This window comes from Manis pentadactyla, chromosome 5 (genome assembly GCF_030020395.1).
Source record: "Manis pentadactyla isolate mManPen7 chromosome 5, mManPen7.hap1, whole genome shotgun sequence".
Lineage (NCBI taxonomy): Eukaryota > Metazoa > Chordata > Mammalia > Pholidota > Manidae > Manis > Manis pentadactyla.
In genome coordinates, this window is record NC_080023.1 from 72,053,005 (window position 1) to 72,068,219 (window position 15,215).

The following is a 15,215-nucleotide window of genomic DNA, read 5'->3' on the forward strand; positions in this document are numbered from 1 at the left end:
TTCTGATTCTGTTCATGTGTGTACATTCTTTTTTTTTCTTAATAAGTCTGGTAAGTTTTGTTTATTTGCTCAAAGAACTGGCTCTTGGATTCATTAATTTTTTCTATTGTTTTATTCTTCTCAATTTTATTTATTTATTCTGCGATCTTTATTATTTCCTCTGTCAACTGACTTTGGACCTCATTTGTTCTTCTTTTACCAGTTTCAATAATTTTGAATTTAGACTATTACTTTGGGATTGTTCTTCCTTCTTTACATAGGCCTGGATTGCTACATACTTTCCTCTTAGAACTGCCTTCACTGCATCCCACAGAAGTTGGGGCATTGTGCTGTTGTTTTCATTTGTCTCCATATATTGTTTGATCTCTGTTTTAATTTGGTCATTGATCCATTGATTATTTAGGAGCATGTTGTTAAGCCTCCATGTGTTTGTGAGCCTTCTTGTTTTCCTTGTGCAATTTATTTCTCATTTTATAATTTACTGAGGCTCTTTTTGTGTCCTAGTATGTGGTCTATTCTGGAAAATGTTTCATATGCACTTGAGAAGAGTGTGTATCCTGCTGTTTTTGGGTAAAGTGTTCTGTATATGTCTGTTATATCCATCTGTTCTAATGTGTTGTTCAGTGCCTCTGTGTCCTTACTTATTTTCTGTCTGGTTGATTTGTCCTTTGGAATGAGTTGGTGTGTTGAAATCTCCTAAAATGAATGCATTGCATTCTATTTCCTTCTTTAATTCTGTTAGTATTTGTTTCACATATGTTGGTGCTCCTGTATTGGGTGCATATATATTTATAATGGTTATATCCTCTTGTTGGACTGACCCCTTTATCATTATCTAATGTCCTTCTTTATCTCTTGTTACTTTATTTGTTTTGATGTTTGTTTTGTCTGATACAAGTAGTGCAGCATCTGATTTTTTCTCCCTGTTGTTTGCATGAAATACCTCTTTCCATCCCTTCACTTTTAGTCTGTGTATGTCTTTAGGTTTGAGGTGAGTCTCTTGTAGGCAGCATATACATGGGACTTGCTTTTTTATCCATTCAATTACTCTGTGTCTTTTGATTGGTGCATTCAGTCCATTTACATTTAGGGTGATTATCAATAGAAATGTACTTATTGCCATTAAAGTCTTTGGATTCATGGTTACCAAAGGTTCAAGGGTAGCTTCTTTACTATCTAATTGTCTAACTTAACTCACTTATTATGCTATTATAAACACAGTCAGATGATTCTTTGTTTCTCTCCCTTCTTTTTCTTCCTCCTCTACTCTTTATGTATTAGGTGTTTTATTCTGTACTCTTTTGTGTTTCTCTTGACTGATTTTGTGGATAGCTGATTTTATTTTGCATTTAGTTAGTATTTCGTTGGTCTACTTTCTTTGCTGTGGTTTTATTTTCTCCGGTGACATCTATTTAGCTTGGGAGCACTTCCATCTAGAGCAGTCACATTAAAATACACTGTAGAGATGGTATGTGGGAGGTAAATTCCCTCAACTTTTGCTTATCTGGGAATTGTTTAATCCCGCCTTCAAATTTAAATGATAATCTTGCTGGATACAGTATTCTTGGTTCGAGGTCCTTCTGTTTCATTGCAGTAAATATATCATGCTATTCTCTTCTGGCCTGTAAAGTTTATGCTGAGAAGTCTGATGATTGCCTGATGGGTTTTTCATTGTAAGTATTCTTTTTTGGCTCTCTGGCTGCCTTTAATACTCTGTCCTTGTCTTTGATCTTTGCCATTTTAATTATTACATATCTTGGTGTTGTCCTCCTTAGATCCCTTGTGTTGGGAGATCTGTGGGCTTCCATGGCCTGTGAGACTATTTTTCTTCCCTAGCTTGGGGAAGTTTTCAGCAATTATTTCTTCAAAGACACTTTCTATTCCTTTTTCTCTCTCTTCTTCTGGTACCCCTATAACGTGAATATTGTTCCATTTTGATTGGTCACACAGTTCTCTTAATATTCTTTCATTCCTAGAGATCCTTTTATCTCTCTCTGCCTCAGCTTCTCTGCATTCTTGTTCTCTGATTTCTATTCCATTATCAGTCTCTTCTACCTCAGCCACTCCGCTGTTAAATCCTTCCATTGTTTGTTTCATATCTGTTATCCCCCTCTGGAATTCATCCATTACCTCTTGTATATTCCTTTGTTGCTCCATCAGCATGCTTATGACTTTTATTTTGAATTCTTTTTGAGGAAGATTGTTGATTTTGGTCTCACCAGGCCCTCTCTCTGAGGTTTGAGGGATTTTGGTCTGAACAAAGTTCTTCTGCTTTTTCATGGCAATGGAAGTGATCACTGGTGAGTGGCACATGTGTCAGCTGGGAGAACAGAGTCCCTTCCTGCTTGCTGGTCACCTTGCCCATCTCTGCTACCTGTGCCGATCAACCGCACACAGGGGGCAACCTCTGGGTTAATCCCTTTAGCTGCCATGGGCGGGGTGGCCCTCAGGATGGCCTAGGGCACTGGTGGGGGTTGCAGGTGAGCAGCATGTGTTCTCCCATGAGAATGGTGCCCCTTTGTGCTTTCGGGACTCCACACTGGTTTCCGCTGCCAGGCAACCACACACAGGGATCAGCCTCTGGGTTGATCCCCTGAGCTGCCATGGGCAGGGCAGCCCTAGGGATGGCCTTCGGCACTGGCAGTGTTTTCAGGCCTTCAGTGCATGTTCACCACTAGAACAGAGCTCCTACCTGCTTTCCAGACTCCGCGCCAGCTTCCTCTGCCTGTGCCAGTCAACCGTGCTCAGGGTGCAGCCTCTGGGTTAATCCCCTGAGCTGCCTTGGGCAGGTGGCCCTTGGGTTGGCCTAGGGCACTCGCGGGGATTGCAGGCAATCAGCTTGTGTTCACCATGAGAATAAAGCCCCTTTGTGCCTTCCAGACGCTGCACCAGTGTCTGCTGTCTGTGTCAGTCGATTGCAGGCAGGGGCAGCCTCTGGGTCTGGCCCATTTAGCTGCACACTGGGAGAAGCCTCTGTGTGGTTGCTGTGGGTGCAGCTGCTCCCCTGCTGCTCTGCAGCTGTGGCAGGTCAGCCGGTTCACTTGCAGTGCTGATGGGGGGAAATGAACGGCAGGCTGCTTATCGCTGTGAGGGGCTTCAGTGCTGCGTTGCCACCCAAGGGGTTAGGGCACCTGAAGTTCTGGTTATTTAGTGGTCCTGTGCTTCCACTCCCTCCCCACTCTGATTCTTTTCCTCCTGCCGGTGAGCTGGGATTGGGGGAGGGCTCGAGTCACGGCTTTGTATCTTACCCTTTTCGTGAGATGTTGAGTTCTCACAAATATAGATGTAGCTTGGCTGGGGTACTGTATCTTCCGGTCACTCTTTTAGGAATAGTTGTATTCACCATATATTCAAAGTATATATGGTTTCAGGAGGAGATTTCCACCACCCTACTCATGCCACCATCTTGAGAATCCCATCTTTGAACATTTTAAATCATACTTACTTTAATTATATTTTTCTTGATAATACTATTAAAGGTGTCCCTTGAAATGTATGTTTTGAAGTCTCTCTTTCTTACCTAAGAAAATAAAAATCTCTAATCTCCATTTCAGAAATATCATATCCAATGTCTTTTCTAAAAAAAAGCTTATTAGCATAATGTAGATTCAATTTTATCTGAGCTATCATAACGAAAGTTTGCAGCTGAAAATTCCATTCAAGTACTTTTTATTTTGATTATGAAAATCCTACATCCTCATTGTAAGAAATTATTTCAAACAGAATAATACAAAAACATAAGTTCCTTTTTATACCCACTCCCTCATCTTCAATCATCTGAGATAGCTATTGTTAAAATTTTTGTTTTTACCATTCCATTATGCAAATGAAAACATAGATATGTATACACATATATAATTTTTTTTAATATAAATTTTATCACATGAATAACCAGGCAGAGAAAGACACTTGCCAAATGATTTCACTCTTTTTTGGAGTATAACAACAAAGCAAAACTGAAGGAACAAAACAGCAGCAGACTCACAGTGTCCAAGAAGGGACTAGCCAGTTACCAAAGGAAAGGGGTTGGGGAGGGAGGGAGAAGGGGATTAAGGGGCGTTATAATTAGCACTCACAATATAGGTAGGTCACAGGGAAGGCAGTATAGTATGGAGAAGACAAGTAATGACTCTATAGCATCTTACTACGCTGATGGACAGTGATTGCAATGGAGTGGTGGAGGGACTTGATAATACGGGTGAATGTTGTAACCACAATGTTGATCTTGTGAAACCTTCATAAGATTTTGTATATCAATGATACCTTGTAAAAGAAAATTTTTAGCACATGGTTCTAAATTTGCTTCTCACTCTACAATGGATCACTATCCTCCTTAAAGGATAAAAATGTGCCTCATACTTTCTAATGTCTTCATGTTACTCTGTTGCATAGATACCCTGTAATTTTTTAAATTGGCTATCGATGAGTTTTTAATTTCTTATAAAAAATGCAACAAAGGTACCTATTTTTTTTTTTGAGAGGGCATCTCTCATATTTATTGATCATATGGTAGTTAACAACAATAAAATTCTGTATAGGGGACTCAATGCACAATCATTAATCAACCCCATGCCTAATTCTCAACAGTCTCCAATCTTCTGAAACATAACGAACAAGTTTTTACATGGTGAACAAGTTCTTACATAGTGAATAAGTTCTTACATGGTGAACAGTGCAAGGGCAGTATTCACAGAAACTTTCAGTTTTGATCACGCATCATGAACTATAAACAATCAGGTCAATTATGATTATTCGTTTGATTTTTATACTTGATTTATATGTGAATCCCACATTTCTCCCTTATCATTATTATTATTATTATTATTTTTAATAAAATGCTGAAGTGGTAGGTAGATGCAAGATAAAGGTAGAAAACATAGTTTAGTGCTGTAAGAGGGCAAATGTAGATGATCAGGTGTGTGCCTATAGACTAAGTATGAATCCAAGCTAGACAAGTGCAACAAAACATCCACGGATGCAGAAGATTTCTCTCAAAACAGGGGGGGTGAGGTTCTAAGCCTCACCTTTGTTGATCCCCAATTTCTCACCTGATGGCCCCCCTGTGACTGTGCCTGTCTTAGGTTGTTCCTCCCTTGAGGAATCTTACCCTTCTCTGGCTAACCAGTCATCTTCTGGGGCCATACAGGGAAATGTAAAGTTGGCAAGTGAGAGAGAAGCAATATTGTTTGAAAAGGTTAGCTTTTTACTTTTTTGCAGATTTATGCCTTGTGGCTTCTATGCCCAGCATTTGTCTTGAGGTATCTTTACCACTTGGAAGAATTATGATACTCGGTAATTTCGATATGAGGCATAAATTCTACTTAGGGGTTGTAATTAGGAAGGAAGAAGAGAAGCTATAGAAGTAGCAGATGGAAGATAACATGGGAAGATTGATTATTTCTTTGACATATCTTCTTGTAGTGTAACATAAGCGTGTATAGGTTTTAAATTACTAATTAAATTGCGTGCACACATTAACATAATAGGAATACAGCTACATAAACAAAGCAGACCTACAATTACCAGCCATATCCAGTGAAACCAAGAAAACCAGTTAGGCACCCTAGGCATTTGTGAAAACTTATCAATGATATGATGGATATTATCTAACTGAATTTGAATATTTTGAGAAAAATCAGCAAAGGTACCTATTTTTTTATTGAGTTATCATTGATATGTGATATTATATTGGTTTCAATTATACAACACATTGAGATACCTATTTCTTCATACAATAAATTCTCAGGCCCCACAAAACAATTAATTTTATAAGATTTAAATGACTTAATATGACCACTTCTCCACAGACTCCAGCGTTCCTATTTTCCATCCCTGCTTGTCCCAACCCCCAACCCCAGCATTGCAAAGGTTTACATTATTTGTCTGGTTCCTGCAGCCATCTGAGTTTACAGTCTGTCCTAGTCTGTTTGGGTTGCCACACAAAATACCACAAACTAGGAAGCTTGAAGAACGGGAATTTATTTTCTCACAGTCCTGGAGGTTGGAAATCTAAGGTGAAGGTGCCAGCAATGTTGGTGTCTGGTGAGACCGCCCTTCTTGGCTTATAGACAGCCACCTTCTCAGTGTCCTCACATGGTCATTACTCCGTTTCACACATTCCTGGTGTCTCTTCCTCTTTTTTTTTTTTTGTCCTTATCTGCAGATACTTTATAGAATATTTAAAAATCTATAAATGGTAAATCATTAAAATGAATAACCCCCATTAATAAGATTGCCGGCTACAGTCATTAAACAGAAACCAATTGTATTTCTCTATACCAACAACATAGAAAATGAAAATATAACTTTAAACGATACCATTCATTATAACATCTAAAATGATCAAATACCTGGGAATAAATCTAACTCTACATACTGTTTGGAGAGAATTACAAAACTGTATTGGAATCCATTAAAGGAAAGCTAAAAAATGGAGAGAGAAATGTTCGTGGTTTGACAGACTCAGTTTTATGAAGATGTCAATTCTTGGCCTATAGAATCAATGCAATTCCAATAAAAATATTAACAGATATGTTTTGTGAAATTTGACAGTCTAATTAAAAAATTGTGGATTGTAAGAAATAGCCAAAGTACTCCAGAAGAACAAGGTGGGGGGATCAGCCTTCCAGACCAGCAAGAGCAGCAATAAAGCTATTCTGTTCCTTTTCTTATAAGGATGCCAGCCCTATTGGATTAGAGCTTCATCCTATGACCTCATTCAGCTTTAATCACCTCCAAAAAGATCCTATTTCTAAATACAGTTACATTAGGGTTTAGGGCTTCAACCTGTTAACCTAGAGGATACAATTCAGTCCATAACACCATCTTTGTTTTAACCAGTTATAAAATAGAATTAAAATTTCATTCACAATAGTTACAGAATTAGTAAAAGCTGGAGGCATAAATTCAACCAAAAATGTACAAGATCTTTATTATGAAAATTTAAAGCTCTATAAAGAAGCATAAAAGAATTAAAGATATTCCTTGTTCTTTGATAAACCTAAAATTTAAATTCTCCATAGTTTCATCCATAAGTTAAATATGGTCCCATAAAATATGTCTAGTTCTTTTTTTATGTATAATTTAATGAGGCACAGGGTGACTTGGTAAAATGATCCTCAGGTTCACATGGAAGAATTAGGATGTAAAACTCTCCAGGACAAAACTAAGGTTTATAGAAGAAGAATATTATTACCAGCTTTTAGGAAATATTATATAAGTTGTCCTGCCACCCAGGTATAGATAGATCCCACAAATTTGTGCCTTGAGAATTTAAGATATTTAAGACCAAATATCTGGGGTGAGCCCATCCTTGAAAATAATGAATTAGCACTTGAATAGATGGAACCTCTGCTTTAGGAGAGGTTTTAACTAATGTTAAACAAAACAAAGTAAAAAAAAAAACTTTAGGAAAGAAGGAAACAAGGTGGTAAGATAAAAACATGAAAAAGTTCATTTGTATCAAACTCTAAATGTATTAAATCACTATGGAAATTATATTCAGAAGCAGACACTCAAAAGGAACAAACATGACCAATTTCCATAGCTGAAAGGAAGACTGAGCCAGTACTCTGCAGAAGTTTTCTATTTTGTTCCTTATTTCTAGGATATTCCCTACCTTTGAGTTGTTTAAGAATTCCTTAAAACTTCTGAAAATATTCTGTTTTTTCTAAGTACATCACTTTGTGATCACCCTAAATAAATTGTGTATTATTTACAGAGTTGGTTGTTCACAGCATATTCTAAAACCTTGGAAGTTTTATCATGGGCCAATAGTTAAGCTACTAACCATTGGTACTATAAAGAATAGAGGAATGTCTTTTTAAAAAAGATAATCCTTCTGATAGCTTCTTATGCACAGTCATTGTATTTGTTACTCTTTTGCAATTGCCTGTTCACTTGAGTCCCTCTTAGTGAAGTACTTCAAGCAATGTCTATGTCTTATTTATGAATCAATGAATGCCAGCCATATCCATTATTATAAATTACTGTCTAAAGTTTCAAAACTATTCACTTAGCTATTGCTGATCTTGTTTGACTCTGATTATGCTGGGGATGACAAGGTACAAAGAGATATCAGGGTTTCTATCCAAAATTTGCTTGTACAGTCTAGTAGTCATTTGGGGAGATACATACATGTAAATAAGTAAATGTAATTTTTAAAACTATAGTAAAAATATGTACTGATAAATGTTTATATGGAGTTCAGAAAGGGTTATAAAGAACTGGCAAGTGATAGGAACTATACAGGAGTTAGGTGGGTGTGGTTATTAAAGCTTTCTAGAGAATTAGCATTTTAAAGATATTTGATAGGTAAGATAAGGTGGGAAACAACATTCCTTACTGAGAAGCTGCTTAGCAAGGGCATAAATGTCTGGATCAGCCTGAAACATTCAGGGCCTAAGTCATTACAAATAGAATATCACATGGTATCTTGAAAGCTAAGGCTAAAGAGATAGGCAGGAATGAGATTACGAAGTGACTTACATGTCAAGCCAAGGAATTTGATCTTTCCACATCCATGGACAGGTGAATTTACTTAGAGAGGTAAAAACACTTCACCGTGAGGTCAAAACAGCCAGTATGAAGAAAAGAAAAGTTTGTCCTCCAAAGACATGGCATCATTGTGCTCAAATGTATCAATGTTTCCTATGTTATTTCAATTCTGGTTATTCTAAAAATAATTTTTTAACTTTTTAGTGAAAAAACAAAACTTTCAATGGCTTCCTATCACCCACAAGATAATCATGCTTGACTGTAGGGTCCAAGCAAGGCTGGCTTTATGGGCATTTAACCAGTGCAGTCACAGAGCCCTGTTCTTAGAAGACATCTAAACTTACATCACCACTGTGTCATCACCAACTTAAAATTCTTAATTTTTTCACAAGAGATCCCATTTATTCATGAAGCTTTTTTTAAAAGGTGCTACAAAAGAGAATAACCAAGATTTACTTTAGAGTGGGTGGTATGGAAACATCATCAGAAGGAAAAGACACTTGCATTGAATAAAGTAAAAGTACCTTCTATTGAGCTTTGTGGCAAAAAGAGATGAGCAAGTTTAGAGAGAAAAAAAAAGACCCATTGGTTTGAAGCTTGGTAAGTAAAAAGAAGAGTAAAACCAGGTGGATTGTAGAGGTAGAGAGAAGCCAGATAATTCAGTCTCGAGATGAAAGGAATTTCCCGTTTTTAAGATAATTTATCCTGATAAAGAATGAAATGTAGGATTTATTAACCAGGTAAGAATGCAACTTGACATCTAATAATCTTAGCAAACTCTGCTGCAGTGTTCGGGTCTCTTGAGACACCATAGTCGGTTAAAGTATGAGCTGATTGACCTGTGTTCCCTACAGAGAGACCCTTCACCCTAAAAATAAAAGGGCAAGATAATTTAACACATTGGAAATGACTAAGATTTCTCTAGAGAACCTATTTTTAGATTTTAAAGTTGAAGTCGTTTGAAAACATGTGCCAAATATGCATACCTAAATAATCATTACTTTAGATTTTCATATTGCTTTCTCCTGACCTCTGTACTATTAATATCCCTTACATAAGAAATGCAAAGCCAAGGTAAGCAAGAAAGTAAATAAGTAGAAACAGCAAGAATTCTTGGGCCACTGAAGATGCCTCAGCCACAGTTCACCATGTATTAATTAAACGTCATATGTGTCTTTGTAACATAAGAATGAACAGTAACAGGAAATAGAAAAAAATTGAGCATTATGATAATTTTTTTTACAAGATAATTGTCATTTTTATTTCTCTTTATTACAGTCTACCAAAATGAATGACTGTGAAGAATACTGTGAAGGGAATATAAAAAGTGAAAGGTAAGAAAATAATTTCTTAAAGTTATAACAATTCAATTATTTTTTAGAAGTTCTCTGAAGATTTCCATTTAGATGTTGATTTTAAAATTAATTTGTTCTCTTCCAATAAAATGAGAATTAATAAGTAAATTGTGGAACCATGGTTGAATATTAAGAATGTTTTGAAAATATCATTCTAAGGAGGTTTTAATGACATGTGGCAATGTGTTTGTTATATTACTCAAAAAAAAGCAATGTATCTTAACCATGGGGAAAAAAAATGGAAGAAAAGTGTAAAAGGAAATGTGCCAACAATGATGATAGTGATTATCCTCTCCTGGTAGGATTACAGGTAACTTGATTTTCTGCTTCTCTATTATTCTATACTTTACAAATTTTTTTCTTTAAGAAAAAAATAAAGCAAAAGAAGATAAGAAACATTTTTAAACCTCACAGATACTTTCTTTTTGAAAACAATTCCTAATATAAAATAAGATTTTTTTGTAACACTGAAATATCAGAAAAAGTTATGTATTGTTGGCCAATAGAGAGGTTATACATAAATTCTGCTTCACATTAGATGGTAACTCAACAAGGGAGCTATTTGCATTTTCCTAGAAAAGAAATTAATTTTTCACTAAGTAAAGTTAGATAAGGGGGTATATGTTATTAAAGTAGAAGTGCATAGTTTTACACTTATGAGACTAGCAAATATATGACCCAACTGCCAATAATTGTAAAGATAACCTTGTTGCACAGGGGAAAGGGAGTAAGGAGAAAAGGTAAATTAGTGTAATTTCTTCAGGTGGCATTTGGAAACACTATTAACATATAAATTTCATTTGCATGTTACTAGTTCTTGGATAAATTTTTTTTTAGCATCTCTGAAGTTATGAAGGAGCTTAGAATTGTCAATATTAGTTCTTTTTTGTTTATGAGTGTATCATTGATTTACAATCTTACGATGTTTTCACATAACACTGGTTTCAACATTCACCCATATTATCAAGTCCTCACCACCTCTATTGAAGTCACTGTCTATCAGTGTAGTAAGATGGTATAGAGTAATTACTTGTCTTCTCCATGCTCTACTGCCTTCCCCATGACCTACCTATATTGTGATTGCAAATTACACTGCCCCTTAATCCACTTCTCCCTCCCCACACCCTCCCCTACCCCTCCCTTTTGGTAACCAATATCCCTTCTCAGTGTCTGTGAGTCTGCTGCTATTTTGTTCCTTCAGTTTTGCTTTGTTATTATACTCCACAAATGAATGAAGTCCTTCGGTATTTGTCTTTCTCCATCTGGCTTACTTGACTGACCATAATACCATCTAGATCCATCCATGTTGTTGCAAATGGTAGGATTTCTTTTCTTTTTATGGGGGAATAATATTCCATTCTGTATATGTACCACATCTTCTTTATCCATTCATCTATTGATAGACACTTAGGTTGTTTCTGCATCTTGGCTATTTGTAAATAATGCAATGATAAACATAGGGGTGCATATATCTTTTCAAATCAGGGGTCTTGTTTTCTTCAGGTAAATTCCTAGGAGTGGAATTACTGGGTCAAATGGTATTTCTATATTTAGTTTTTTGAGGTACCTACATATTGCTTTCCACAATGGTTGCACTAATTTACATTCCCACCAACAGTCTAAGAGGGTTCCGCTTTCTCTGCATCTTTGCCAACATTTGTTGTTTCTTGTCTTTTGGTTGTTGGCCATCCTAACTGGTGTGAAGTGATATCTCATTGTGGTTTTAATTTGACAGCAATGTGAAACATCTTTTCATGTGCCTGTTGGCCATCCATATTTCTTCTTTGGGGAAATGTCTGGTCAGATCCTCTGCCCAATTTTTAACCAGATTATTTGTATTTTGGGTATTGAGGCATGTGAGTTCTTAATATATTTTGGATGTTAGCCCCTTATCGGATATGTCATTTATGGATACATTCTCGCATATTATAAGATGCCCTTTTGTACAGCTCATGGTGTCCTTTGCTGTACAGAAGCTTTTTGGTTTGATGTAGTCCCACTTGTTCATTTTTTATTTTGTTTCCCTTGCCTGAAGAGATGTGCTCAGGAAAAAGTTGCTCGTGTTTATATTCAAGAGATTTTTGCTCATGTTCTCTTCTAAGAGTTTCATGGTTTCATGTCTTACGTTCAGGTCTTTGAGCCATTTCGAGTTTACTTTTGTTTATGGAGTTAGGCAGTAATTCAGTTTCATTCTCTTAGATATAGCTGTCCGGTTTTGCCAACAGCAGTTGTTGAAGAGGCTGTCATTTCCCCATTGAGTATGCATGGCTCCTTTATCATATATTAATTGACCATATATGTGTGGGTTTGTATCTGTGCTCTCTATTCTGTTCCATTAATCTACGGGTCTGTTCTGGTGCCAATACCAAATTATTTTTATTTCTTTATAGTAGAGCTTGAAGTTAGGGAGCATAATCCCCTCAGTTTTGTTCTTCTTTCTCAAGATTGCTTTGACTATTTGGGGTCTTTTGTGGTTCCATATGAAGTTTATAGCTATTTGTTCTAGTTCATTGAAGAATGCTGTTGGTATTTTGATAGGGATTGCCTTAAATATGTAGATTGCTTTAGGCAGAATGGCCATTTTGACAGTATTCTTCCTATCCATGAGCATGGAATGTGTTCCCATTTATTGGTATCTTCTTTAATTTCTCTCATGAGTGTCTTATAGTTTTTCAGAGTATAGTCTTCCACCTTCTTGGTTAGGTTTATTCCTAGATATTTTATTCTTTTTGCTGCAATTGTAAATGAAATTGTTTTCCTAATTCATTGTTAGGATATAGGAATGCAACAGATTTCTGTGAATTAATATTCTATCCTGCAACTTTGCTGAATTCACTTATAATAGTTTTTTGGTGGGGTCTTTAGGGTTTGCTATGTACAATATCATGTCATCTGCAAAGAGTGACAGTTTAACTTCTTCCTTACCAATTTGGGTGCCTTTTATTTCTTTGTGTTGTCTGATTGCTGTGGCTAGGACATCCAGTACTATATTGAATAAAAGTGGGGAGAGTGTGCATCCTTGTCTTGTTCCCGATCTTAGAGAAAAAGTTTTCAGGTTCTCGCAATTAAATATGAAGTTGGCTGTGGGTTTGTCATATATGGTCTTCATTATGTTGCGGTACTTGCCCATCTACACCCATTTTGTTGAGTGTTTTTATCATGAATGGGTGTTGAATTACTTGCCCCTCTACACCCATTTTGTTGAGTGTTTTTATGAATGGGTGTTGAATTTTGTCAACTGCTTTTTCAGCATTTATTGAGATGATTATGTGATTTTTGTCCTTTTTGTTGATGTGGTATATCATGGTTGACTGATTTTCGAATATTGAACCATCCTTGCATCCCTGGAATAAATTCTCCTTGGTCATGATGGATGATCTCTTTGATGTATTTTTGAATTTGGTTTACTAATATTTTGTTGAGGATTTTTACGTCTCTGTTCATCAGGGATATTGGTCTGTAGTCTTCTTTTTTTTGTGGTGTCTTTGCCTGGTTTTGGTATTAGAGTGATGTGGGCCTCATAGAATGAGTTTGGAAGTATTCCCTTCTCTTCTACTTTTTGGAATACTTTGAGAAAGATGGGTATTAGTTCTTCTTTAAACAAATGATAAAATTTAGTTGGGAAGCTATCTGGTTCAGGAGTTTTGCTCTTAGGTCGTTTTTTGATTACCAATTTAATTTCATTGCTGGTAATTGTTCTGTTCAGATTTTCTGTTTCTTCCTGGGTCAGGCTTGGAAGGTTGTATTTTTCTAGAAAGTTGTCCATTTCTTCTAGGTTGCTCAGTTTGTTAACATATAATTTTTCATAGTATTCTCTAATAATTCCTTATATTACCCTAGTGTCTGTGGTGATTTCTCCTTTTTCATTTCTGCTTATGTGTGTACACTCCCTTTTTTTCTTGATAAGTCTGGCTTGGGGTTTATCTATTTTGTTATTTTCTCAAAGAAACAGCTTCTGCTTTCATTGATTCTTTCTATTGTTTTATTCTTCTCAATTTGATTTAATTCTTCTCTCATCTTTGTTGTGTTCCTCCTCCTACTGACTTTGGACATCATTTGTTTTTCTTTTCCTAGTTTTATTAATTGTGAGTTTAGATTATTCATTTGGGATTTTTCTTGTTTCTTGAGTTAAGCCTGTACTGCTATATACTTTCCTCTTAGAACTGCCTTCACTGCATCCCACAGGTTTTGGGCTATTGAGTTGTTTTCATTTGTTTCCATATATTGCTTGATCTGTTTTTCTTTGGTCATTGATCAATTGATTATTTAGGAGCAAGTTGTTTAGCCTCCATGTGTTTGTAGGCTTTTGGTTTCTTCACATTATTTATTTCTAGTTTCATACCTTTGTGATCAAAGAGGCTGGTTGGTACAATGTCAATCTTTTTTAATTTATTGAGGCTCTTTTTATGGCCTAGTATATGGTCTGTTCTGGAAAACATTCCATATACACTTGAGAAGTATGTGTATCCTTCAGCTTTTGGGAGAAGTGTTCTGTAGATGTCTGTTAGGTCCATCTTTTCTAATGTTCAGTGCCTCTCTCTTCTCCTTACTTATTTTCTCTCTCGTTGACATATTGGTGTTAGTGGTGTGTTACAGTCTCTTAAAATGAATGTGTTTCAATCTGTTTCCCCCTTTAATTCTGTTAGTATTTGTTGCACATATTTGAGTGCTCCTATATTGGGTGCATAGATATTTCTAATGGTTATGTTCTCTTGTTGGACTGACCCCTTTATCACCATACAATCTCCTTCTTTGTCTCTTGTTACTTTCTTTGTTTTGAAATCTATTTTGTCTGATATAAGTACTGCTCCTCCAGCTTTTTTCTCCTCATTATATGTACAAAATATCTTTTTTATCCCTTCACTTTTAGTCTTCGTATGTCTTTAGGTTTGAAATGAGTCTCTTGTATGTAGGCAGCATATAGATGGGTCTTTGTTTTCCTGCCACTCTATGTCTTTTGATTGGGACATTCAGTCAATTTACATTTAAGGTGAGTATTGCTAGATATGTACTTATTTGCACTGTAGGCTTTAAATTTGTGGTGACCAAAGGTTCAAGGATAGCTTCCTGACTATCTAACAGTCTACCTTAAATTGCTGATTACTCTGTTTCAAACAGGATCTAAAGGTACTTTTTTCCCCTCCCCCTCTTCTTCTTCTTCTCCACACTTTATATATTAAGCATCGTATTCTTCATTCTGTGTATTGCTTGACTAACTTTTTGAGTAGTTGATTTAATTTCATATTTGCTTAGTAATTAATTGCTCTATGACCTTTACTATGGACTTATTTTCTCTGGTGACAGCTATTGATCCTTAGGAGCATTTCCAATTAGAGCAGCCCCTTTAAGAGATCTTATAGAAAT

General features: G+C 36.1%; 1 protein-coding gene across 11 annotated transcripts in view; it reads left to right on the top strand.

Moving 5' to 3' along the window:
- PTPN13 (protein tyrosine phosphatase non-receptor type 13) overlaps positions 1 to 15,215 on the top strand; it is a 235,222-nt gene that overhangs the window by 204,664 nt on the left and 15,343 nt on the right. For all 11 annotated transcript variants that reach the window (XM_036895853.2, XM_036895852.2, XM_036895854.2 and 8 more), the window contains one exon: positions 9,775 to 9,830. In XM_036895853.2, the coding sequence (XP_036751748.2) occupies positions 9,775 to 9,830 (56 nt within the window). The remainder of the gene's footprint in view (positions 1 to 9,774; positions 9,831 to 15,215) is intronic.